Genomic DNA, 26430 nt, shown 5'->3' with positions numbered 1-26430 from the left:
TGAGCTAGAGAAGATAATGTTGAAGAATTTTAAAACTTGTATTTTTCTAATGCTATAGTCATCATTGAAAATCCTATTGTTCTAGCACCTATCAGAGAAATAAAAACATATCTTATGCCTATTGCCTAGTAATGTTGTGAACTAGCATCGAAAGTAGGTAACTTTGAAAATTGGTTGAGAACAAAATCTTTAGGAGTATTCATGCTAAAACAGTAGACAACTATAGTGTGAGGAGCCACCAATAATACTGTATGTGGGGGATGGAAAGAGGTTGGTTGGGGCAATGGGGGAGTGCAGATAAGTCAAGGGAAGCAATTGGAAAGAGGATGCAGTAGAAGAAAGGACCATTGGAAGAAAGAATATTTTGTAAAGGAGATATAAATTATTTTTTTGATACGCAGCAAAGGAGATATAATTGATACAAAGAAAAAAGTTAAATCAAATATGTCTATGGTCGATAAAATATGGGTAAGTGTGTTAGGGAGATACGAGGGGAACCCGGAAATTCAATAAAAATTCATATGATAAAGGATAAAAGTGGGGATCGCAGATAAAGAAATTGGTAATAACATTTTGACTAGAGATTTGTTGAGATAAAAATCAATATCAACCCTTGGGGATAAAAAAATGAGGTTTATAAATAAAAAATGACTTTAATCTATGATTCATTATAACATCATTGATGAAGCCATGGTGTGGGAAGGGGATGATGGGGAGCAATGTGGATTATGGTGAAGAGCCGTATTAGCTAAGAATTTTGATATTTAAGACAAAGCATAGGGATTCCTCATTTGTTCCCCAGTAGAGATGAGACCATATCCAACTAGGTACAGCTTGTGTGGAAATCCAAAGTGCTAAGTATGACCTTATTGATGATTGTATAGCATGGTAAGCTATGTAATGTCCCCATCTCAAGCCTAATCAGTAAGGGTGGCCTTTAGTCTATTTCATGGGTTCTTGTAGGCTAATTAATATTGGTAAGGGGACTCTAGATTTTGGAGTGCACCGGTTCAATCTTTCTTGGTTTGATATTGCTATGCTATCGGGTTGAACTTGTGAGTTCTTCCATAATCTTTTGAGGAAAAAAAACTCTCTTAGATTTCTAGTTTCAAATTTGAAACATAACCCCTATTTGGAGTGAGTGTGATTTCATTCAAGAATCACCACTCTTCTTCAACAAAATTTCAGTTTTTGGGTTTCAGACTTCAGTATGGAGGTATTTGATGTTTTTTAGTTGCAGATGCTTTTGGGGGTGATTGATGATTAACTTGCAGAGTTTTTATTGATATGAGTTTTGAGACAATTGGGAAAGAGACACATCTGGCCGTACCTTACAATCCTCATTGCAGGTAGGATTTAAAGACTTAGTTCCTGTTGTTGTAGTTGGTGCCAAATAATCATCATTGCAGGTCATTCTTTAAGGAGGATATGTTGGAGAGTTTCAAGGGTGAGTGAAGCTTATTTCTAACTGCTAGGCCATACCAAATTCCTTGCATGCCGTATCATCAGCTGAGTTATTGCTGAAGGTTAAATTAATAAATTATATAAATTTCTGGATCATTAAGTACATTGTTGTTGTTATCAATACCAAGTGCAGGTCATACAGCCTAAAATGTAGATTTGGAACATTGACCAGGCCCTACCATTGCCTAGAAGTGATTGAGGTAGGCATGAGATTGGATGAAGTGAAGCGCTGTTATTTGGGTGTTCTTTCTGGGCTGTGAGGTGACAACTTGCTGTTTGGAGGCAGAGTACTTGAGTTTGGAGTTGGATTTTGACATGGGCATGACCCAAAAAGTGGCCATACACAGCCTTCATTACCTGCTCTACCTACTGTTCAGAGTTAAATCAGATCTGCCAGTTATTGAATACAGTTTTCTAGACTGTTATGTCTTCCTTCGATGTGTCTGAATGAAGTTGGGAGTGTTGGAGATGATTTTTTTTATCTTTGGTACACTATCGGCAAGCTGAGTATGATATTGGATTTAATTTCTGAAAAATACACCTGCTGTATATGAGTTTCCCAGATCTGTACTTTGCTGAACAGAATTTCCAGTTTGATATTCTTCCTTTCCAGTGTTCTTTGGTGAAGTTCTGAGCACATTTTGATGCAGGAGCATCCATGGTAAAAGGGGCTATCCTCATCAACCAAAAATATGTTTAATTTAATTTCTCTTGGGTTTTTGCTAAATAATGTTGTAGGATGAATAAATTGTAATAAAAGGCCAATATTTTATTAAATATTTGTGGCCATAGTTTAGGAGGCAAGTTTGACTAGGTGGTTCAAATTTGAATTTAGCATATTCTAGTTCAAACCTAGAATATACCTTTTTGGGCCTGATCTCTTGGGACTTACCATTTTGGGACCACTCATCTTTCCCTCTTAAATGATATTTATTCAAAATGGATGCCAAGAAGGAGTTATTGGTTAGTTTCTAATTTGGGGGTCCTATTGAGTGGAGTGGGTGACCTAGTCGACCAATATTATTAGCAGGTTTGGAGGTGGAGTTAAAAATGCATCTAATTGTCATTTAATGCAATTTCAAAATGGGAAATAAGCTTCCCTCTTGTTTTATGTGTGCTTTTGAACTTGGGTTACCAAACCACAGTTGGAGGTAACTCAGATGGAGTTTAGTTACTTCAACTCTCATTCTTTTCATTTCCAGACTTAGAGATTTGAGGATTTTGAAGGTGAAGTAGGAAGGAAGGGGAAATAAAATTTTGGATGGTATTTGCTGTTGTAGCTTTTGCAGGTTTTGAAGACTTTAAATTAGATTTTCACATCTGAATGTGAAGCCAGTAGGCTCAGATTTGTAATCAATATCATATTCTGTTTTCAATCAAAAAGTCCACGTATTATTTTCTGTTTTAAATCAGGTTTATATCAGTTTTAAAATGGTTTGCAATAGCCCATATGGCTGCAAAACAATGTAATCTCAGATATGTTTTGTTATTATATACTTTTAGGAGATTTTGAGTGAGAAACTAGAGCCATTTCTTGCAGTTTTTTGTGTTATTTCAAGCATTTTCTGAGTTGCATTGTATGCTGTGAGTCTCTGAATGAGAGTTTGCATACCCTTTGCATCACATTTGACGAGATGTTAATGCCTATATTCGTATTAGGTATGTTGGGCATGTGTTGGTGATCATTTTGGGTTGTTTATCTTGCTGTTCAGACTGAAACAAGATGCTTTCAGACTAATGAAGCGATCATTTTGGGTTGTTTATGCTGAACTTTCATATTGTCAAAAAAAAATTTGAAAAAATTAAGGTTATAACAGGCTAAAAATCTGCATTTGTATCTAGTGTTGAGCTCAAAGTTGCTTGAAAACCCTTACCAAATTGAAAAGATTGTGAACAATAGTCCAAATGGACCAATGAGTACCTATTGTCGGGGTCATAGTCGAACTACTCGCCAAACGCAAAAACTCGCCAAGGCCTAAAAAAAAAATCAGGAAAAACTCGGCCAATGGTCGGCAAAAACTCGGTAACTTAAAAAATTGCTTAAATTTAATTAGAAATGCATTGCAAAATTTAGTGAGGAGATGCATCGAATGAGTCAGTAAATGAGAACACAAAAGAAACAAGCTGAGTCTAGATATATTTGATTGATTTAAACACAAATTGGGTACAAAATGGCATCCTCTTATGGAATGCTGGTGGCTGATAGACTGAAACAAAATGAAATAGCAAATTGTTTTTCTAAAACTAAAAGTAAATACTACATCAAAACATTTTACATCTTCCTCTTCTTAGCTCTAGTGAAAAATAGGGGAGAGATAGAACTAGAGGGTCGAGTCCTAGGAATCTGATGTGCCTCCTCCACCTCGCCAAACTAAGGTTGAGCGTAGCACCCCTTGCAGGAATCTAAGGGTGAGAGAGAGAGGTAGAGAAATAGGTCTAGCTCTTGGGGGAGAGAGGAGAGAGTAAGATAGAGAGTGGTAGAGAGAGGAGATGGAGGAAGAGTGATAGGAAGATAGATAGGTCTAGAATTCGGGGCAGATAAAGTGAGTGAGGTAGAGAGAGCGAAAGAATGCTGATAGGAGCCTATTGATTACTGAAATTTGACTGTCTGAAAATTGAAAGATCTTCTAAAACCCAAAATTTGCATTATAACTCCTACAGATCTGAAACCACTCTCAAACATCCTACCAATATATACATGAAATATAACTTAAAGTATAAGAAAGGAAAAAGACATATTGAAATGTGACTTATGCTGATAGGAGCCTTACTGGTTACTAAAATTTGAGTAAGTCTGAAAATTTAAAAGATCTTCTAAAATCTAGAATTTGCATTATAACTCCTACAGATTTGAAACCACTTTCAAACATCCTACCAATATATACATGAAATATAATTTAACGTACAAGAAAGGAAAAAGACATATTGAAATGTGACTTATGCTTTTGGTGTTGGTTTCCCTTGAGCTTGTCCGCTCAAGTGGTTTTGCTTAGGTCTAGGGTTTTGAGTGGCCTAAATTGTTTGGAGTCTTTGTTTGTGGATGGGGGTGGTGATGTTGTTCTACCTATGTTTTCCACGCCATCTAAACACTTTCTCTAAGTCATTTAGATCTCTTAGGAGAGGTCACGACCAGTGAAAATCTTACATCTTGCTTCAGCGCCACTGGAATCTGCAAACCCATAGTAGGCTGCATTGCTTACGAGCCAAAGGAATAGACGGAAATAAAATGAAATATAAAAAGAAAGAAAAGAAAAGATGAAAAAATGAAAAGAAATATCAAAATATTGGCTTTGGGAATATGCGGATAACTCCACCGGGGCTATGGACACTTGGCTGGCAATGGAGCAATATTCGTGGAATTCCAGAGACAACCTCGCTAGAGCTATGGATGCTTGATTGGCAGCGAGGCAATGTCCCGGATGCTTTTGAAGTATAGATAACTTTAGCTTGCCATGACTGATCTTAGGGGTTTCGGATGGTCTTGTGAGATGGAATTAATGAATATGCACACACATAATCAAATGAACGTGCTTTAATCTGCGTGTTGCCCTAAAGTATTTTTCAACACTTCACCCGTGGATTGGATTGTCTTTGAAATGTTTGGGAACATTTATTCGGGTGAGAGCTAGATGTTGTGACGTTTTCACACATCGCCCCATTGCAAATGGAAACCCCTACTTTTTAGGCCCTTCCGGTCTTTTGGCTTTGTTTTTTAGGTCTTTTCGCAGCAGTCTCATCAGTCTCTCTAAGCTTGCAAGTGAGTGGGGTCAAATTGATTAAGTTTGCTTTTCATTTGAGTGAATTTGATGAAGTCTAGGGCCTGTTTTGTCGATTTTGGGGTTTCTGCCTTTAGTCCTAGATTTTAGGGTTTTTTTGGGGGGTTTTGGAAAAATTGAACTTAGAACTGGAATCGGGACCTTTCAAGGAACCTCCCAGAAAAATTTGAGCGAATTTTGAGCACTTACTATTTTTAGTAAGTCTATTTTTAGTAAGTTTCACTGCCACCCAGATTGGTCTAATTTTGCCAAAAAGCCAAAAAATTAAACTTACTATTTTTGGTAATTTCTATTTTTAGTAAGTTTCTATTTTTAGTAAGTGATTTCTTGACCTATTTTGTCCAAACCCTAACATTTTGAAACACTTACTATTTAGGAAAATCTATTTTTTGGCAGGTTCTTTACAAGAAAACACTGAAAACTGAACATCCCTAAAGACTAATGTTCCTAAAGTTCATTTCTAAATCCGGAAGAGTCAGAAGGCAGACAAGTTGGATCAAAAAAATGGTTTAAGTATGGAACTCTTATTCTAGAAGAGGAAAGCACGCAAAATCATCCAAGTCTAAAAATTCACATCAATCCACCAATGTCATCCTGATCCGAAAATGGCCTGAAATTTCACTATCTGAAAATTTGAAAGATCTTCCAAAATCCAAAATTTGTATTATGATTCCTAGGGACCTGAAACCACTCTCAAACATCCTGCCATTGAAGATGCCACTTATACTTAAATGTTATATTTCATATATATATATATATATATGTCCTGAATTGGTAGAAAACATCAAATTCCTCCACCTAAGAGAAATGTCGCCCATGCACTCAAGAGGGCGCCAAAATGACATATTCATGGAGAAAGGATAAAAATCAAAGATTCCTCCTTCATGGCCAAAATCCACCCAAGCATTCAGGAGAGCGCCAAATTTGTGTCATGGAAGGAAGGAAAAATAGTGAATTCCTCCTCACCATCAAAAATCCGCCCAACACTCAGGAAGGGCGCTAAAGAGGGGTAGTGAAGGAAAATCCTCTAAATCATGAATTCCTCCCCTATGAAGAAATCCTGCCATGAGACAAGGAAGGGCGCCAAAAAGAGATGTGCATGGAGAGATGGAAAAAAGACTGAATTCCATGCCAAAGGTGAAATAGCACCCTAGATTGGAGGAAGCCGCTAAACTCAAGATGGCTTGGAAATGGAGAAAATGTTGAAATTCCTTGGCAACTAACAAATAGCGCCCATGCTTGGAATGGAGTGCAAAATCCCTCTCGCCTTGGAAACATGTGAAATAGTGAATTCCTCCCTCATAAAGAAATTGCGCCCATGCCAGGTGAATGGCGCCAAACAAGGGTGTCCATGGAAAGCATTAAAAAGGTAAAAAATCCTTGCCTTAGGAAAATTGCGCCTAGCAAAGGAGGGCGCCAGAATGAAGTGTTCAAGGAAATTTTGAAAAAGAGTAAGTTCCACGCCCTGTGAAGAAATCCGCCTAGGCAAGGATGATGGCGGTAAAGTTAAGAAGTCATGGAAGATAGTAAAATGTATGAATTCCTTGTACAACTCAAAAATCCGCCCAAGGACGTCATAGGGCGCCAGATTCAAGGGATGATGGATAATTCAAACAAAGTATGAATTCCTCCTTCAGTGTGAAATTCCGCCCATGTATATGAATGGGCACCAAAATGCCTAGGCTTTAAAGGATGAATTCCTTCATCAAGCTAGTTCAGCGCCCAAGTTCAAAGACAGGAAAGGAAGGTTTAAATGATGATTAAATTTCTACTCCAAGATGATTTCACGCTCAAAAGATACCGGAAGACTCCCATGGCCAAGGATGAAATGATGAATTCCACCATGCAAAATGAATTCCATGCTCAAGCCGGAAAACTGAGGAAATTTGTCTAAGACATGAAAATTTCTAAGCCAAGGAAGGAATCAGGGATGAACTGAATAAGAAATTTCCCCCCGAGAAAAATTTCGAAAAATCCATTCTTGGGCATCAAATCACATCCAAATTTCAAATTTTTTATAGATTTGGATTCGTAGGAGAGTTCTCTCCCACCTGGACTTGAAACCCTAATTTGTGGAAAAGTCCTAAAAAATAGGAGATGGTGAAAATTGATGGAAAACCTTCTCCAAGCAAGGAAAGTTGAGAAACTTCAAAAAAAAAATGCTTCCAGAGTCAAATTCTCTCTCCTGAAATTTTCTCCCTCCAAGGATTTCTCGCCAAGTGGCAGCCAGGTCAGCGTGTATTGAATTAATGACAAATTCCTTGTGCATGCGGTCGTCACGTCCAGGAGATGATGGTGCATTTATGTCCTCATGGTGGTGCACTTATTACGGGGATATCTTGACCAAGTGGTGGACCGATCAATGCATGTTGAATGCATAACCGTCGTATTAATGATTTTATGACAAATTCCTGCCGCATGTAGCCATCGCGTGGAGAATGGACATTTATTCCTACATGGAATATTCATTGTATTTTGGGTAAATCTAATGTAATGGGGTGCATTTAATGCACTGATGGATGCCATTTTGGGGCTTTTAGAATAATTGTATATGGACTTAGTGGACATTAATGGCCGATTCCCACCTTGTTGCATTATGTGTGGGGAATCTTCTAGGGTGAACCCTAATTAGGGTTTTGCATGTAATCATGGCCTGAGGCCTATATAAAGGGGTGACCCCCCTCATTTGTAAAGGATGGAGCCTTGAATGAAATTGTTGCGATAAGTTTTGAGATAATAAAAGTGAAACATTGTTCTATGATGGTGTCCACTGAAGTTATTTTTCAAAGCTTGCATGGTTTCACCTTCCTCACTTAGATTAGAATTTTATTTTCTCAGTTGTTAGATAAAGTGTTTTGATTTCAATGGAGAATGAAATGGTGTCTGATGAATTTCCATGGTTCATACATTTTGCATCTTGTTGATTGTGAGTTGCAGTGTAAAGTTAGCCTGAGCCACTAAACTTGTGCTAAGTTCGGTTGTGGACAGTCATTTGGATTGCACCATTTTGGGTATTCAAATGCACTTTCTCGATTTGAAAATCCTTCAACATCCTCAGAAGATTGCACCGGTTTTTGCGAAGTTGTATTTAATCTTGGCGAAGCAGAGCTTGGTTTATTTGAAATTTGTCCACCAAAGTGTAATGTCCTCTTCTCCGCAGTGATTAGTTTAGTGGTCCATTGGCCTATTCCGGAGACCCATAGGCTATTTGGAAATGAGAATTAGGGTTTCCAACTTTTGTGGAGTTTTGCTTGAGCTTTTTAGGGTTTACCAAGAGGGAATTCTTCAGTTCTATCTATAGTTTCCTTTTGGGTTTTTCATGAGCTCCAGGGTGGCATAACATGCATTTGATTCTTTGGTGAAGTGAGAACTTACTATTTTTAGTAAGTTAGGGTTTGGCTATTTGGATGATGTTGTCTTACTAAGCTTTCCAAGCTCTTTTTCCGGGTGCGGAGATCATGTTTTTCGAAGGAGTATTTCATTACTTACTATTTTTAGTAAGTGGCAGTATTGAGCAATTCTATTTTTAGCAGTTTGGACAGGGTCCTGATCCTGTAGCAATTCAATGGTCTTCATTGCTCAACTTCATCCTGGATTTTGTTGATAATCAGTATTGGAGTCATAAGTGATTTAATTAAATATTATTTCCTTATCCTAAGGTTTAATATTTAATTATTTTATTACTGATTAATGATATATTGGGCGACTTAGGAAAAGATATTTATATCTAATATCAATGTTATATTTTCCTAAGTTAGGCATTGAAATTTGAAGAATGCATTATGTTATTAATGAAGACTTAGGCAAGTTCGAACTTGTTTAAATTATTGGTAAAAATGCAACTTGGGCGCCCACCTTGGGAAATGAAACGAAATGTCATTTGGACGCCATGTGTGAGTGAAATAAAATGCAAATTGGAGGTGAATTTGAGGGCATTTACATTTGAATTTTGAGAGGAAAAAACTATAAATACAGGTGCTCGGCCTCCCATTTTGGATATCTTATGAAATTGCATTGCTATGCTGCAGGTTTGGCGTTTGAAAATCTGAGCTTCGAAGTGTGGCTTCCTAGCTAAGTCTCAGTTTCGTACTTGGGAGATAGTACCTAGCTATGTTTCTAGTATTTCCTTTGCTGTTAGAGAGTGTTTTGCTGAGTGTGGAGTGTTTGGTTTGGCTTTTGGAGTGTTTCCTTGTTGCTGTTCGCGGAGTTGCTGAAACCTTATTTCGCTCGTACCTCTTTACCAAGTGATTTCTTCATTCTAGGTATTGGCTCTATCAAAACGTGGCATGGAGGCGATATAGTCTGCAATTTTTTAGCCCTTTTTTTCGAGAATTGGATTTTTAGTTGCAAATCGTACCTTTCAGCTGGGTCGTACCATTCTAGGGGTGCATTGGGATGCGTGCTGCTGTTTTGAGGCAATTGAACTTCGGGTTTTGTGTTCATGTTTCATCGTCCAGGTTATACATTTCATTTGAATTTGATTTGGTGTGTTTCTGACTTCATTTGAGCGAGTTATGATCATTTTGGTGTTGCCTGTTGAGACTAGTTATGCTTGTTTGACTTCAGATTTTTGGTACAGCAGCAGTAGCATGATTTGAGTTAAATTGTAATTTGTTTCTTGCTGTAATCTGCATTGGATATTATCTCTAATCTTCTCTTTCTGAATTGTAAGGTTAAGTAGTAGTACTACTAACCATTTCTGGTATTGCTTGCCCACTGCATAAGTGGAAGAGGCTGGCTTAGCCACCTATTTGCTCTGTAATTCAGTTATGAAGTTTTGTCCTCCCACTGAGTAAGTGGTTGAGTGATTTCATGTTTGTAATGGTCCTCCTGCTGAATAAGCGATCGAGTTGAGCTTTGATGTGATTCAGTCCTCCCGCTGAAACATTGCAGTTGAGTGATTTATGTCTTGGTGAGTTGTTCACTTGGCTGGTTTACCGCCAAGTTTCTTGTTTACCTGTTGGGTAAGCGGAAGGGGTTGGCTTGCCGCCCATTATTGTATTTAGCTTTCAGTTGGTTTATGGTGCTAACGATCCTCGGAACATCGTATGCTCTCACCCTCCCAGATTGGGCTCTTGGTGATCAGAAAGTGGAAGGGTTATTTTCAGCAGTATTGAGATTATATTTTCTAACCTTAACGGGTTATGGTGTTTGTTTGTAATCTTTATTGCATTAAAACAAAAAAAAATTATCCGGGATATTACACAAAGCATTAACTGTTAATATCACTGCCCTTAGGAATAGATTTAGATCCTTCTAAACCCTTTCCCCTTTATTTTCAGTTCATTTTGGTCCATTCAAAGCAGAAGCATCGCAAAAATGCCATATCTGATGATGGAGTTTCAGCCACAACAAATAAGTGAAAGAACGATCCAAATGTAAGGCCCCTTGGATTACCAGCAATCACATCAGCCAACTAACTCATGTCCGTAGCATAAAGGAACCTTGGAGTCGATTGTTTGAACTTCTTGCAATCTTAGCATGCAATCGCACTTTGATCAAGAGACAGTGAAGTGACCATTAGGCAACTTTATTATGTATTCGACATAGTCATAAAAAACACGTCAACAAGTAGAGTATGTTCAACATAATTGACAAATAAGAAACTTTTACAAACTTAGATCTCCCTTCAATTAATATATTGTTGATTTTAAGCTAGATGACCAAAGTGATGTCATCATAAAATGCTTAAATTTCAGCCAAACTATGAGTGGATTCCAATAGCCTAAGAATATACCAAAAACATAGAACCCTATTAGTTAAAAGCTATTACCTAATTCTAGGTAGATTGGGATTTTCTATTTAGGCACAATCAAAATTAATTTTAATCTAGTTTTTGAGAAGATTCATACAACCAATGTGATTGGTAGCCATGGGCTTCTATAAGAAATAGCAATCGCCAAAGTTTTGATATTTGACTATTTTATCATACTAGCCAATGTCAACAACCCAATATGGTTGCCAAGGAGAGAAGCCTTCCAACAAATTGACTAATAGCACTCTACTCATTATTGTATGCTATTTCTTTCTTTCCAAAGCTGTCGCATGATAAAGCCCAAAATGTGAGACCATTTGTTGTAAAAGGGGCATATCAATATCAATTTGGATCCATTTATGCAAGGTTTCTGACAAAGGAAGAGTATTGATTATTGTTAATTGAACAGAAATTTTATTCCCTTCCAAAGCTGTTTAGCAACAGGGTGGTGTAGAAGAAAATGATGCATAGGTTTTTGGTTGCTTGACACGAAGTGTAAGCCAACTAAGACTAGAGCAAAAATGAAGTATAATGTTGTGATTGGGTGGACGATTTATCACAAAGTTGATCCCAAAGAATAAACAGAAGAATATTTACAGATTACGAATTGGACAAGTCGTGACCATAGTCACACCATAAAATCTAATGAAACGAGCTTCTCTCACCAATCATGTAATTTGGTAGTAGATGAGGCCAACAAGTTCAAACTCAAGGAAAATCTCTGCACTGTACTTTGTTATATATTTTATATTTTACTAGGGCACCACCACTTAGACTTGTATGATTCAAGCTACCCCAACTTTCTCAAGAAACATATGATATCACAAAGAAGCTGCAAGAAATTGCAGCACATCGGAATTTGTAGAGGATTTCATGACAGAAATAGAGAATTGAGAAGAAAGAGACTTCAAGGAAATCTAGACAATTTCACGAGAAGATGATAGGTTCCAAAAAACTCTTTGAATTTAAAGGCTAAACGTATTAAGCTCCAACAAGAAGTTAGAACCAAGCTTAAAGCATTGGATGGAATGTTCATGGCAGAGGTTGAAGCATTCCCGGTAGCTCAAGCATCAAGTGGAGGCCTCAGTTATTGCATACTGGTAGGCAAACTCATGTTTGAATCATGATATAATCAATCAATCTGTGTAGTATCATCATTCAGTTTTGAGAAATGGGCAATAAGATCCATTTGTATGTATCTAGGACAAATATGCCCACTTATATTGAGCAACCATTTAGACCAAGCTTACATGTGGGTATTCTCTCAAAATATTAGGTTCCTCGCCATTTCAAATTACCATATTTGTTATTATTCCCTATGCGTGCCAACAATCAATACAAAAGCCAAGGATCTTTCAAATGCATGAAGACCTTAGTGATTTTAACTCATAAAGGTGTTTCTCATCTTGGCCACCACTAGAACTTTAGATCAAGAATAAATATTAAATATACCTCATGATCAAAAGTTGAAGATATTCAAAGTGAGTGTTGTTAAGAGGGGTTTGAGAAAGCATGCAAATGTAACATATATTGGATTCTAAATCATAGGACACTTGAATCTCAAGTAATTAAATTAATGTCAAAATATCAATATTTGCAAAAGAGGAAAAGTAGAAAATCATGTGATTGTAACTTACAAATTAATTTAATATCTAATTAATTCTTTAATAGTGCAAATACTATTGTAATGTGAAATTTACATACACATACCAATTCCATTTAGTTTTGGGCCCATTTTGATGGCAAAACATAATACAATTACATAATGACATGTAACACACTTTTGTGCTAAGTTTGGCTATTTGCCTGATCCTTATCCATCTTCATTTACCCTCACCCACACACATTTACATACATTTGATCTTATCCTGACCATTTATGCACCTATTCTCACACATTCACCTCATTATTGGCCCACAAATCCACTCCTAATCTTGAGATCTGGCATTCCCTATCATGGGAGCAATCTCACACGATGCAAATCTGAACTAAAACTAAATTCTTAAAAATCAAATTGCTGACTCCCTCTCTTTCCTACTAACCATTGGGACCTAGCTTGGTACACATTTGTACAACAATTCATTATGTCTTGGTACTTAAAGATATTCATTTGAACATTAATTCACATCCTATAATCAACAAGCATTATCCAAATGAAAAGTGTTACTACGAACATTTAGATTTGGAGCATTGGATCAGTACTTGTATCAGAATGTGCCTCTAGGATACTGAATGCTTTTTTGTTGTCTGCCAACACTTGCCAAAGGTCGTAAAACTGGTCTTTCAAGGGGGTTAACTATGGACAACTTGACCCTCACACTTTGGCAACGTCCCCAAGGTATTTCTATAATCGATCTTTATAGATCAGTAGATATCAAAGTTCCTGGCAACATCAATTTCATCACTACTGTCATGCAAAAATGTGTTGTAGCCATCCAAGGTAAGGTGATTTTGTGTGTACAAAAAAGTTAGGGTTGAGCATCATTTAGATCATCTCGATATATTGCACAAGTGTGGTAACTTGGTATAACGTGTGTGCCATCTATATCTTGTTTTTATCTCTCTTGTTAAAGCATCTATAATACATTTTTTGTCTTTCAGTTTTGAGGAATAAAATAGCATCTTTATACAAAGAGACCATTTGGAGTATAACACCAGTAAGCTGCCCAATGGCTCCAAAATTTAGTAAAATGTAATCTATGACACAATCGTGTGGTAAGAGTTAAAGCATCAAAATTACGCTTTGATAACTCTTGAAGAAATATATAATATTCCCATGTTTGGTCGAATCATGGATGCATAACAACAGTCAGAAGAAATGAGGATGAACCTGTGTATGGACATCAATTCCAAAAGGGTAAATGAATAGCTATCAATCTTTACATTTATCATTCTGCACCATATTGGTGTGACATCCTATCTCTAACGTACAATTATTGCAGTTATGGAATTTCAAACCCATAACTTATTTTGGGAGGTATCCAATTGTATATAAAGGAAAATAGTTCAGCAACTACAGCAGAAACAGCCATCAATACGTCCATTTGTAGAAAAATTACTTCCATAATAGATCCAACTAATCTAGAAATGCACAACATCGTGCCAGCAAATAAGTATTTGATTTAAATATTTTCTTTGTAGTGCTTTCCACATAAAAAAGCAGGGACTTACAACACTTATACAATGTCTTAGTTCAACATCTGCAACAACACTTGGTAGTTTTTATATATCTTTTCTTCATTATTCACATATCCAAATGGCGTCAAACCCCTCCTATCTGATTTTGATATTAAATCACACTGACGTACTATACAAGGATACTCTGATTTAAATGATGCTATATCCATAGCTGAAAACAGAAGATTTATGTTCCAAACCAACAAGTGATATGGAAACAAAGTTATCATACACAAAAAATTCCAGTTTGTTCATAACATAAATATTTCAGATTTATAATCCATGTAACTCATTCAAAAAGCAATTTAATGAGAAACAGAGGACTAAAAGCCACTTTATCTAATTGGAAACCCAATCGCAACAGTAGAGAGTTTGACCTTCTGTTACACTATTTATAGCATCTTCCAAATGGACTCAACAGACTGTAATCCATTCTATTTTTGTTGCAACTCCTAAATTGTTTCTGATTCACATTTTCGGCTGAGACAGGTCCATTGTAATAATATAATATTATAAATTTATAAACTACAAGTAGCGATTACTGTTAATGACAAATTGTAAGTTGCAACAACTGTGTGATTGCCAAAGATTGGAGTGTCGATGATCAATCATCTTTGAAGGAGCCACCATCATAAACTACATTTTTGGCTAATATCATTAGAATATATTTGATATTTCAGCACACTAGAGTTTTCGGTAGGAGAATATCATACTTCACTAATGTTACAATTACAACACATTTATTGTTTAGTTCTCATCCGTGTCCTATGATAAAGGACCATATCACCTTTACTAGGAGTCCTGACGATCTTTAGAGATTGAACTTCATTTTGTTATCACATTCTTTCTTCATGATGCTTTGGAATTATCCATCAAATAATAACTCAGTACTCTTCTAGTGCCCTTCATAATTAATATACAATTGTATTTTTACACAAATAATTGGAAAAAAGAATAGGAAAGAATATAGTTACTTGAGGCAATGTGCTGGAGAATGTGGAAATAATGTGCTCCTTATGTATGCCTGCAGTTAAGTATATAAGTGAAAATCGGCTCTGTATGTTTCCAATAAGAATTCAATTAATTATAGAGGGGGACATTTATCAATATAAAATATATAAATTTTTCAAGTTCTTATGCTCAATTTATATGTCCAGTCACATGATAAATACAGTATTTCCTTATCATCCTTAATATATGCACACAAGAATTTCCATGCTACTGTGTTCTCTTTCTTAAAATATTGAGTTGTATTTTAAAATTTGAATTGAAAACATAAATTGAAGATCCCAAACAGAAGTGAACTATAAGGATAGCATGTACACCAGGTAAGATAGTTCTGCAGCTCTGCTAGTATTCATGCTATTTCAACAATGAATCTTCCTTCAACTCTTATCTCTACCTACAAATTTTCATACCTCATATTTAAATCCAATCCATATGATTCAGGGAAATTCCTCAACCTGTCTCCTATCAACAAGCAAATATGTGAGTTCTCCACAAGAACTCAGATCTAACGTGTCTCTAGAAACCTTTTAAGAATTGATGACACTACCATATTTCTTCAAATTTGATTTTCTCAACAGTTCTTTTAATGACTTAAACATCCTAGAACTTGAATATCATCCACATTATTACTTAACAATAGTTCAAAATATCTTCACTTCCGACCAAGAAAGAGTTCAGATCTTCCAAGAGGTACAACAGTAGTTCAACAATTCAGCACTTGTTGTGAAGCACTGTTCACCAGCCTTCAACGCCACAAAGGATCACCTCAGTACCATCCCTATCTAGTTCGCCTACCCCACTTCCCTAGAAATACTGGTACAAGGATGCTTTGCAAAAGATAGAACTGATCTTCAGAGAAATCTTTATATTGTCTGAGACAACCAAAAACACTGAGGTCCTGAATCATGCCAAAATATGTGTCGGCATAGATCTGGATAAATCCTTCACTGATGGGAGTGATTCTAGATACAGAAAGAACAATCTAAGAACAGCTGCTGGAACACAAAAGATCCCTTTTAGATGCCAAATCTGTCTTATGCAAGGATTCCTAGCTCCGGTTTGTTTATAATAGAAGCTGAACTGCAAAAGAACATCAAGATTGAACACCTAAGACGGACCAAGCCGATTCAAAACAACTATCGCTTGCAAAACAAACAAACAAACAATCACAGAACAATTTCAGCAAATTGTATGAAAGGAAAGAAAAAGATCAAAAGCCACAAGAGAATCCAATTCAATGTGTCAACCCATTTGCTACATTGAATGTGCTGGAAGATATGGAACCAAGAGAAGTAAAAAACGACACTATAGTCAAAGAATCAGTATTAGAGTCACCTCAATCAAATAAGATAGAACCACATATTTCAAAGAAAGAAAAAGAGATCCAATTTCAAGAACCAAATTCCCAGATGCAAAGTGGATGAACATCAGGAAACTAACCATGGATTTAATCCCAAGATCTGCAATGAGCTGAGATTTAAATTAATAAAATTTTCAGTCAAATTCACAACCAAAAAAGACCCCTCTGGTCCATGTTGAAGATCAAGCTATTATTGTTTGACCAATACTCATAATTTTTCCAAAGTGGCAGCCAACATCTCTCCTCACTCCCCAAATCTCTCAGGTTTGCATGGAAACAGAGAGGCCTCACTAATGCTCCTTGTCCCAACTATTAAAAAACCCTTCAAAACTTGGTAAAAAAGAATACATTCACTGTACAAATTACTTTGGCTATCATAAATGAAAATATTCAAAGTGTTGCACAGAAAATGGATGAAAAATGGACTACTGGTGCATCTTTTCAGTAACACATTTCACCTCTAATATCTCACATCAAAAGGAAAAAGAAAAACCATAATCTCTTGCAGGATTGTTTTGACTCTCAAGCATCCTTTTGAGTATACTAAGCTTCTCATGTAAAACTACCTTCATCTGCAATGCTGTTCTAAAGTCATTGAGGAAATATGCTCCATCAAGAAAGCTAAATGCAGACTTGCTGTTGTTAGTGTAGTGTCGAAATTGCACACCCCTTTGTAATTTGACCTACATATTTTGTAACCACTTTGGTGTCCATTCCCCTAGCACCTGAGTAGGCTCACTTCAGCCCTTGCATTAGCCTTTTCCCTCTCAGGATGCTCGAGATCCCCCTTGCTGGCAGCTCCCTCATGGCGTCAGTCTTGTTAGCCGTGTCTCTCCCCTATCTCCTGTCATTCTCGAGCGTGATTCATTTGGACACTAGTGTGTCGCACATTCATCCTACGGCATCTTAACGTTCGAATGTCAGTTCTAAGCGTGCCTTTGTTGGCGGTATTATTGTACACGGGAATAATATTAGTTAAGTGTAATTGTTTTGGTTAGTTGGCAACAGAGGGGTGGAAGTTGCAGTGCGACGGTTGTGCTCGCACCCCCTCGGTACCCTTTTATACTTCGGAATGTAACTTGTAAAATACACTTGTGATGAATAGAACATCTAATATACTTTGTCTGATATTTACGGCATTATTCTGCATTATGTTCTTTATGTCTTAAGTTATTCACCCGAGAGGGCAAACATTTGGCACCGTTGCCTAGACGAACTCGGGAACGGAAGACATGGATGGCGCACAGACACAATGGGCCTACCCGTTGGTGAAGTAAACCCGGAGGCCGACGACGCGCGGACAGAACTTTACACAGGAGAAGACACGGCAACGCGAGAATTTTCAATTTTGCTCCAGGTAGCCATTCAGACATACGTTCGACGAGAAGCGGCGGAGGCAGAAATCCCACCAAGTGCCGTGTGGACAGCGCTGGAGGTTAGCTCGGCAATAAACCGGTTAATGAACCACCTCCCCCAGTTGCTTGCACAAGCATTGTTGGCACAACAAGCCCACTTGGAGGAGATTGCCCAAGAAGAGTGACGACAACAAATCCTACAACGCTACGAAGAGAACAGCCGACAAGAAACGGAACGAGATGGCACCAGCCAAGGAGGGAATTGAACCGTGAACTTCTTATTTTCAAATAAAAGTGTCATTGACACGAGTTGTACTTGAGCAGATGAATTAATAAAGACATGTTTTGATTTATGAATTGAGAGTTATGGAAATGTGCGACAATTAATGCCAAACCTATTGAATAAAGATAGAAATAAGAAACCAGAAACGAACGAGTGGGAGGCCGCGCAGAGGGCTTTGATTCTGGAGCAGCAAGTAGAATGTAGACGGAGGCTGAGGCAACTTGCCGAAGGACAACCTGCCGAAGGGGGGCCTGAGGGGAACCAAGGAGGTGTCACGGAAGGTGCAGGGGCCGACAAAAATTTCTACGTGTCGCCAGATCATCGTAGGACGCGGAGCCACGAAGAATTTCTAGAAGAAACAAGGTTACGGCGAAATCTAATCGAGGAGACTCGGGATCAGTTTAGGAACTTATCCCTTACGCCAAGGAGTGAAGATCACCAACGAAAAGCAGGAGTAGGCGCGTGTCAGAGCGAAGGGGAGGGCAACAGTACGGGTGTAGGTGCCACACGCGACAGGCACAACACCGTACCTCCAGGACACACCACCAACACCACCAGAGGAAGCAGCGCAGGGCCATAGACACAAACACAACCGCCCCCAAGAAGACGACCAGGGATGGCGAGTAAACAAAAATTGCCAAAATTCACAGGGGACGACAAGGAAGACCCCTTATGGCATTGCCGTACATGTGAAACCATTTGGTCTGCCAACGGAGTGACAGACCAGAATGACTGGGTACAGCAATTCCCAACCACGTTACGTGGAGTCACCATAGATTGGTACTCCGATGTAGATAAGCAAAAAGTGGCCACATGGGCCAACCTACAAAAGGAATTCACGGAGGAGTTTCGATTGCTCCGTGATGACAACGAAATTGTAACAGAGATATACAGTACCAAGCAAGGTACTAAGGAGACAGTACGGGCATACAGCAGGAGACTAAAGGAATTGTTGGGTAAAATGGAGAGCCAGCCGGCTGAGGGCTTAAAAAAATGATGGTTTGTGGAAGGATTGAAATCATCCCTACGAAAAAAAATGAAGATTGTACCCCCTACGTCATATGACGATGCCTACAACAGGGTGATGGATCTAGAAAGCGAATACAAAACATCAAGGAAGAAGAAAAGTAATAAATATTCATCTGATGATGATGAAGATTCTGATGGGGAGAGCAGTAGCGGTGGCCAATCGAGTAAAAAGGTACACGCACTCCAGAAGGACATGGAACGAATGTTGAAAGAATTCAAAACCATAAAAGGGAGTACAAGTAAGACGGAAGAAAATGAAGTGTGGTGTACCGGCTGTAGGAGTGACAGACACACCAAGGGTACTTGCCCGAAGAAGGCATTCTGCGAGATTTGCCAAGTCATGGGACACTCCACCAAGGAGTGCCCATATAACATGAAAACCCGAAGCATGAACCAAGTGCTGTTCACGGAGCAGGCCACAACATCCGCACCAGCGGGTACGAGCCAACAAACTAACACAACGGCATCATTTGGAGGATATCGAGATAATAGACACGGCGGCGGAAGAAATAATAACAATAACAACAACAGAAACCAGATCCAGTATGATGCCAAGCGCCAACCAATGATTCAATGGAGGGCCTACAATCAGTGGGGACACTTCGCCCGCGATTGCACGAAGGAAGCCAACCCTCAACACCTCTGCCGATGGTGCAGGCCAGGCGACCATGAGGACGCAAATTGCCCGAAGCCTAGTGTAAACCTTCTAAACATAGAACCTACGAAGGCAGAAGTGTTGACAATCACAAGGGCACAGACTAAAAAGAATGCCTACCCAAATCCCCACACGGAGACCGAGAGAGTGCGGGAGGCCAGAGATGAGATCACAAAGGAAATGGCCGCACAAGGACAGAACACTCACCAGACAGCAAGTCCACCACGGACGAAGGGAGGAGGAAATCTTACGGCAAATATTGCAAATAGAGGTACCCGTGAGAATTCAAGACCTCCTAGAGACTATGCCGCAGCTAAAAATGGTTATTTTAAACTCTGTACCCCCACAAGTAAAAACGAGGGAGGTTGTGAGCCCCACAACCAACCCCGTGTTTAGGCAGGTCGTGAGCCCCGCGATCGACCCCATGTTGTTGGTAGTCAACAACGAACGCCACCCAGCGGTGGTAGAAATGGGTATACTAGGGACTACCTTAACAGACACTATTGTGGACGGAGGGTCAGGAGTAAATGTACTCCCAGAAGTGACATGGAAAAAATTGGGGAAGCCTACGTCGTGGCCCCCTACGTTCAACCTGCTAGGGGCAAACCAACATGGGATTAAAGCCCTTGGTACCCTCATGGGCCAGCAGGTGATGGTCGGCACGCAGCCATTCGTGCTGGATTTTGTGGTAATTCCCCTGAAGCAGAAAGGATATGACGCCATTCTTGGGCGGGGGTGGCTCATTGCAGCAAAAGCGAACCATAACTGGAAGCGGAATACCCTTTCTTTGGAAAACGTTACGAGGAAGTACATAATCGATCTCCGTACGCAGATGGTGAGTGAGAAGTTAGCTTCCTCCTCTGACTCGGAATTTGAGGGGGACCAGTTAGCGGAGGGTGGAAATGGATGCCGCATGGAGCCTAGTGACGAAGGGGTGTTAGAACTGGAGGCATGCTCAGGGGACGATGGGGACTCCTTGAATGGCCTCTTCCATTGGCAAATGGGAGATTATGAACTATTTACACCCTCGTGCAACGTATTGAGCATCGAAGAAGCACCAGATATATTTCCCCAGAATATGGCGAGTATAAGGAAGGGGAGGCAGCAGTGAATGAGACGCCCGCACACCAATTCCTAAAGGGGGAGCCCATTAAGTATCAGGAAGCCAAGTTAAAGGAAATGAATCTTGGGGAGACAAATGACCCCAAGATCATCCTTGTCGAGGATGACTGCAATCCAGTGTTGAAGGCCGCAGCCTTCAAAATTTTCCTTGAATACAAGGATGTCTTTGCATGGACATACAAGAACTTGAAGGGCGTGCCCCCAGAGTTATGTGTGCATCAAATCACATTGGTACCGGGAGCCCAGCCAGTGAGGAAGCGGCCGCACCAAATGAACCAAAATTATGTTGTACGGGTGAACGACGAGATTGAGCGGATGTTGGAAGCGGGTATAATCTTCAGAGTACAAACAAGCGAATGGGTGTCTCCCATTGTGATTTCCCTCAAGAAAGAGGCCAATCAGATCCGGATCTGTGTAGACTTCCGGTGCCTGAACACTGTCACTATTAAAGACCCGTTTCCCATACCCTTCATCTACAGCATCTTGGAGGAAGTAGCTGGACATGAAATCTATTCCTTCATGGATGGGTTCTCTGGTTACAACCAGATATCCATCGCGGAGGAAGATAAGCTGAAAACAACCTTCGTGGTGGAGGACGGTGTGTACGCATACAACCGAATGCCCTTCGGTCTATGCAATGCCACTGCCACCTTTCAGCACATCATCTTGCACATCTTCGACAAGATGTCGGTGGGGAACTTCAAAGCATTCCTGGATGATTGGTCTATTTATAGCGAATAGGACATCCACTTAAAAACTCTCGAGGAGTGTCCAGAGAGGTGTCGGAGGGCACAGTTGGCCCTCAACCCGAAGAAATGTAGATTCATGGTACCACAAGGGAGATTGCTGGGACACATTGTGTGTAAAGAAGGATTGAAAATGGACCCGGACAAGATTCGGGTAATAGTAGAAATGGAACCTCCTACGAACGTCACGGGGATAAAGGTCCTTCCTTGGACATGTGGGGTACTACAGGAGGTTCATCAAGAACTTCGCTGCGGTGTCCCACCTGTTGGATAAGTTGACAAGGAAAGGGGAACCATACATTTGGGCAGAGCCACAAAGCAAGGCCTTTGAAGAGTTGAAGACAAGGTTGATGGGAGCGCCCATACTAGCATACCCGAATTGGGATAAGGAATTCCACGTTCATGTGGATGCCTCAAACTATGCCATCGGGGCTAAGTTAGCCCAAGTAGGAGGACACGAGCTGGATCACCCCGTTTATTTTGCCAACAGGTTGCTCTCGAAGGCGGAAAAGAACTACAGTACCACAGAACACGAAGCACTCGGTATGGTCTATGCCATACAGAAATTCCGTCACTACCTCCTGGCCACACCATTCACATTTTACGTGGACCACCAGGCACTCATGTATTTAGTAAACAAGCCCATTATCCAAGGGAGGATAAGTCGTTGGCTATTGCTACTACAGGAGTTCACATTTTTAATTGTGGTGAGACCAGGGCGAAGCCATGTCATAGCCGACTAGCTGTCCCGGATTAAGTCGGGGGAATCTCCAGAGGGAGTAAATGACGATTTTCTGGATGCACACTTGTTCCAAATAGCCGTACTCTCTTTGTGGTACAAAAAGATTGGAGAGTACCTATCGATGTCCTGATTTCCGGAGGGTATGCCTCCAAGGGAACGAAGAAAGCTCGTATTAAGGAGCAGGACTTTTTCGCTCATTAACGGGTTACTCTACAAAATGGGGCCAGACCAGATATTAAGGCGTTGTGTCATGGAGGAAGAAGTCTCAAGTGTACTAAGGGAGGCACACGAAGGGCCCGCAGGTGGACATATGGGTCCAGACACCATAGCCCGAAAGGTGCTTCTCGCAAGATTATGGTGGCCAACGGTACATCACGACGCCAGGGAGTGGGTCGTGGGGTGCGACACTTGCCAACGGGCAAGCAAACCTCTGAAGTAGGACTTCATGCCCCTCAACCCGTCGCATGCACAAGAACTCTTTGAGCAATGGGGACTCGACTTTGTGGGTCCTCTTAAGGCCAGCCGCACACGACGGTGCCGGTACATTATAGTTGTGACAGAATACTTGACCAAGTGGGTGGAGGCAAGGGCTCTCCAGGATAATTCGGCAATAAGCACAGCGAAATTTATTTATGAACAAATCATTACGCGTTATGGTATACCTATTCAGTTGACCAGTGATCGGGGAGGGCACTTCGTGAACCATGTCATACGGCGGTTGACATCAGACTTCAAGATTTTTCACTCATTATCAAGCCCGTACTACCCACGTGCCAATGGCCAGGCGGAGGCCACAAATAAAATAATAATGTCCGTGATATATAAGTCTTGCGGAGTGGAGAAGGATGACTGGGAGGAGCGCCTCCCGTCAGTACTTTGGGCATACCGAACAACTTACAAGGTAACTACTGGACAGACTCCCTTCCAGCTAATGTACGAACAAGAAGTCGTGGTGCCAGTTGAATTCATGGTGCCAAGTCTACAGATTGCCATCGATAATCGCCTTGGCGACATGGAAAGCTTGAGGGAGAGGCTGTACGCTTTGAACAAATTGGATGAACGAAGGATGATGGCTCAGTGGGCGACGGAAACAGCCCAACAAACACGGAAGGTGTGGCACGACAAGCATCTCCGGTGAATGAAGTTTACTCCCGGATAGCTGGCTCTGAAATTCAACGAGAAGAACGAAATTTAACCCGGAAAATTCAAAGTCCGATGGTGAGGGCCCTTCCGGATACGTGAGGTCAATACGAACGGGGCGATAAAGTTGTGGACACTGGATGAGAAGGAGATACCAGACGCAGTCAACGGGTCGAAATTAAAGATCTATCACGAACGAAGGGAATCGGGACCCTCCAGTCAGTCAGCCCACTAAAAATAATTTCCAAAAATAAATAAATAAATTCAAAAAAAAAAAGAAAGTGGCCACCGTACGGAGGAACCACCGACGGTGGAATCACCGAAGGTGGAACCACCGTGCGGTGGGACCACCGACAGTGACACCACCGACGATGGAACCACTGTGCGGTGGAACCATCGTACGGTGGGACGACCGACGGTGGAACCATCGTGCGGTGATCACACCGACGGTGGAACCATCGTGCGGTGATCACACCGACGGTGGGGCCACCGAAGGGGGTCATCGCAAGCAGCCGCGGAAGATTAAAACACCGCCGACGAAGGACAAAACACCCCCGCGCAACATAGAAGCCGCACAACACCGCACAGCAGACAACCACGCGACGCGAGGAAAGAAGAAGACACCGCACACCCCGCACAACGCCAAACACCGTCGAAGGCACATCACCGCACAGCCAGGGATAAAGGGGGAGGAAGACGCACCGCACGGCTCGACCACACACTGCACGACCCAATCACACAACACACACAGCAAGGGTTACGCACAGCAGCCGCAAAGGGAAAAATAGACCAAGTCCGCACAATCCCACACAACCATGCCATAGGTAGACCAAGCAGCCGCACGAAAAAGGTCGTTACGAAGGTGCCGAAGACGGTACGATTGTTTTACAGGAAACCAGTTATACAGAGATTGATGGTTTCAGCAGGGAAAAGAAGCTGGAAGAAACAGCTGCACGCTTCTTCCAGTACCAGCCAGAGGGATAGGGATAGCAGTATCAGGGTTTTAGCATCAAGAGTACGTGTTGCAGGCGGCACCATGGATGCCAACGCCCGACAAAAACAAAAACAAAAGGCACAGGCTGCCATCAGTGCGAAAAACACAGTGACGCCACAGAATGTTACTTTTGAAGGCCTGAATGGATTGGAATGCCGAAAATGGTGGCAGGACACCCCCGATAATGACCTGGTAAAGCAAAACCTCCGGAAGGCACAAGTAGAGTGGGCTATTCGGATGCCCGTGTTCCCTATCCGGGAGTACGAGGGTGCCCTACGCTTCATGGTGGACACCTTCGACAAGCATACATGCACCAGCACGTTTGAATACCTCCGGAGGGATGTCACTATATCCTTCAAAGCAGGGGATTTCACGAGGGTATTCAGCATTCCGAGCAGCCAGGGCAAGAAAATAGATTTGAAGGCCAAAAAGATGACACGGGAGGAGAAGGAGCGGTGGATTAAATTAGTCTACCAGAACTTGACGACAGCGGAGTTCGACAGCGTGGCTAGAGCCACGAAGAGTCGCGGAATCCGTAAGACTTTTGTTGCGGAGGGCCATTGGAGATGCATTATGGATGTCATTAAGAGCAGATTGACAGGGTCGAGTAGGGCGTCGGACATTGCCCTCCCTCAGATTATGCTGATGAATGGGCTGATGAATGGCATCATATATGACTGGGCCGCGTTACTGGCAGAGCGTATGTATGAGTTTTTGACACTCCAGCATCGTACATTCTATATGCCTCATTACGCTATAGGGTTATTCCTAGAGGCCACACGGGAAGCAGTGCCAGAGGACGAGTTGGAGGTACGGTCGCAGGGATCGTTGATAGCAGGGGAGCCTCCAATAATGTATTGGAGGCACTTGGACATTGGGCACTCTTCCGCTAAGCGGAAACGGGCAGTAGATAGAGCCTCCGCCTCAGGGGAGCCGGACAACGGGAGGGATTCCAGCAGCACGGAGGAATCGGAGGCGGAAGATGAGGAGGACGATAGCAGCCAGGCGACGGAGGAGCCTGTACGAGTCCTGTTTGCCCCACCTCTATTACCGATGGGCACGCCTGTGCCAGCATCTGGAGTAGGCGGCACCTGTATTCCGACCTTCGGGCAGAGCCATACGCCTGTTACACTTTGTCCCCTCCAGCACGGGCAATAGGGAGCATCACCGGGCCCAACCACGACAACACTTACCGAGGACATGGCAAAGTCAGGGACGGAGGAGTCACCGCATCGGGTAGTGGTTGCTGAGGAGCAGGGGCTGACGGAGGTGGTGGATACCGAGCCTCACGTACGGTTGGACGTCGTGGGTAGTGACGCAGTGGTGACTATTTCTGCTTCCTTGTTGGAGGAGCCGACGACAGCAAACCACCCCCCGGTCACAGAGATGCGTGCTGACCTCGAGGCTATGCAGAGCTGGCTTACACAGCGATTTCAGATGACACTAGCACAGCCGGAGGGAGCTGTTGTATTCTCACCGTGTCGAGAGACTCGAGCAGAGGTAGTCGACTTGGATGACTCGTCAGGGGAGGCACATGGACTCACAGTTGGGAACGAGGCAAGGGAGGTCGCCTCTGCTGGGCAGCCACCAGGAGATGGTGCACCTTCGGTGGCGGAGGCGGTACCTTCACAGCAAGATACAGTAGTGATCGTTCCACCAGGGACTTCACAGCCTTCAGCACAGACGAAGGAGGATGTTGAGACCTATCTAGCTAACATGGCTGATATGGTGACGAGGGGTAGGCGGGTGGTGGCCGCTGCCCAGACGCAAGCATTGCAACAGGTGGTGGTGGAGCTAGAGCAAGTCTTACAGTTTATGCGGGTG

The 26430-nt window shown here is 41.4% G+C and overlaps 1 protein-coding gene across 2 annotated transcripts in view; it reads right to left on the bottom strand.

Moving 5' to 3' along the window:
* Positions 1-26430, bottom strand: part of LOC131061536 (carbon catabolite repressor protein 4 homolog 4) — a 145802-nt gene that overhangs the window by 39164 nt on the left and 80208 nt on the right. For both annotated transcript variants that reach the window (XM_057995282.2, XM_057995278.2), the window contains exon 4: positions 15147-15196. In XM_057995282.2, the coding sequence (XP_057851265.2) occupies positions 15147-15196 (50 nt within the window). The remainder of the gene's footprint in view (positions 1-15146; positions 15197-26430) is intronic.

This window comes from Cryptomeria japonica, chromosome 2, assembly GCF_030272615.1.
Source record: "Cryptomeria japonica chromosome 2, Sugi_1.0, whole genome shotgun sequence".
In the NCBI taxonomy this organism is placed as follows: domain Eukaryota; kingdom Viridiplantae; phylum Streptophyta; class Pinopsida; order Cupressales; family Cupressaceae; genus Cryptomeria; species Cryptomeria japonica.
The sequence above is the reverse complement of the archived record's forward strand: the minus strand, read 5'-3'. Positions and strand labels throughout refer to the sequence as shown.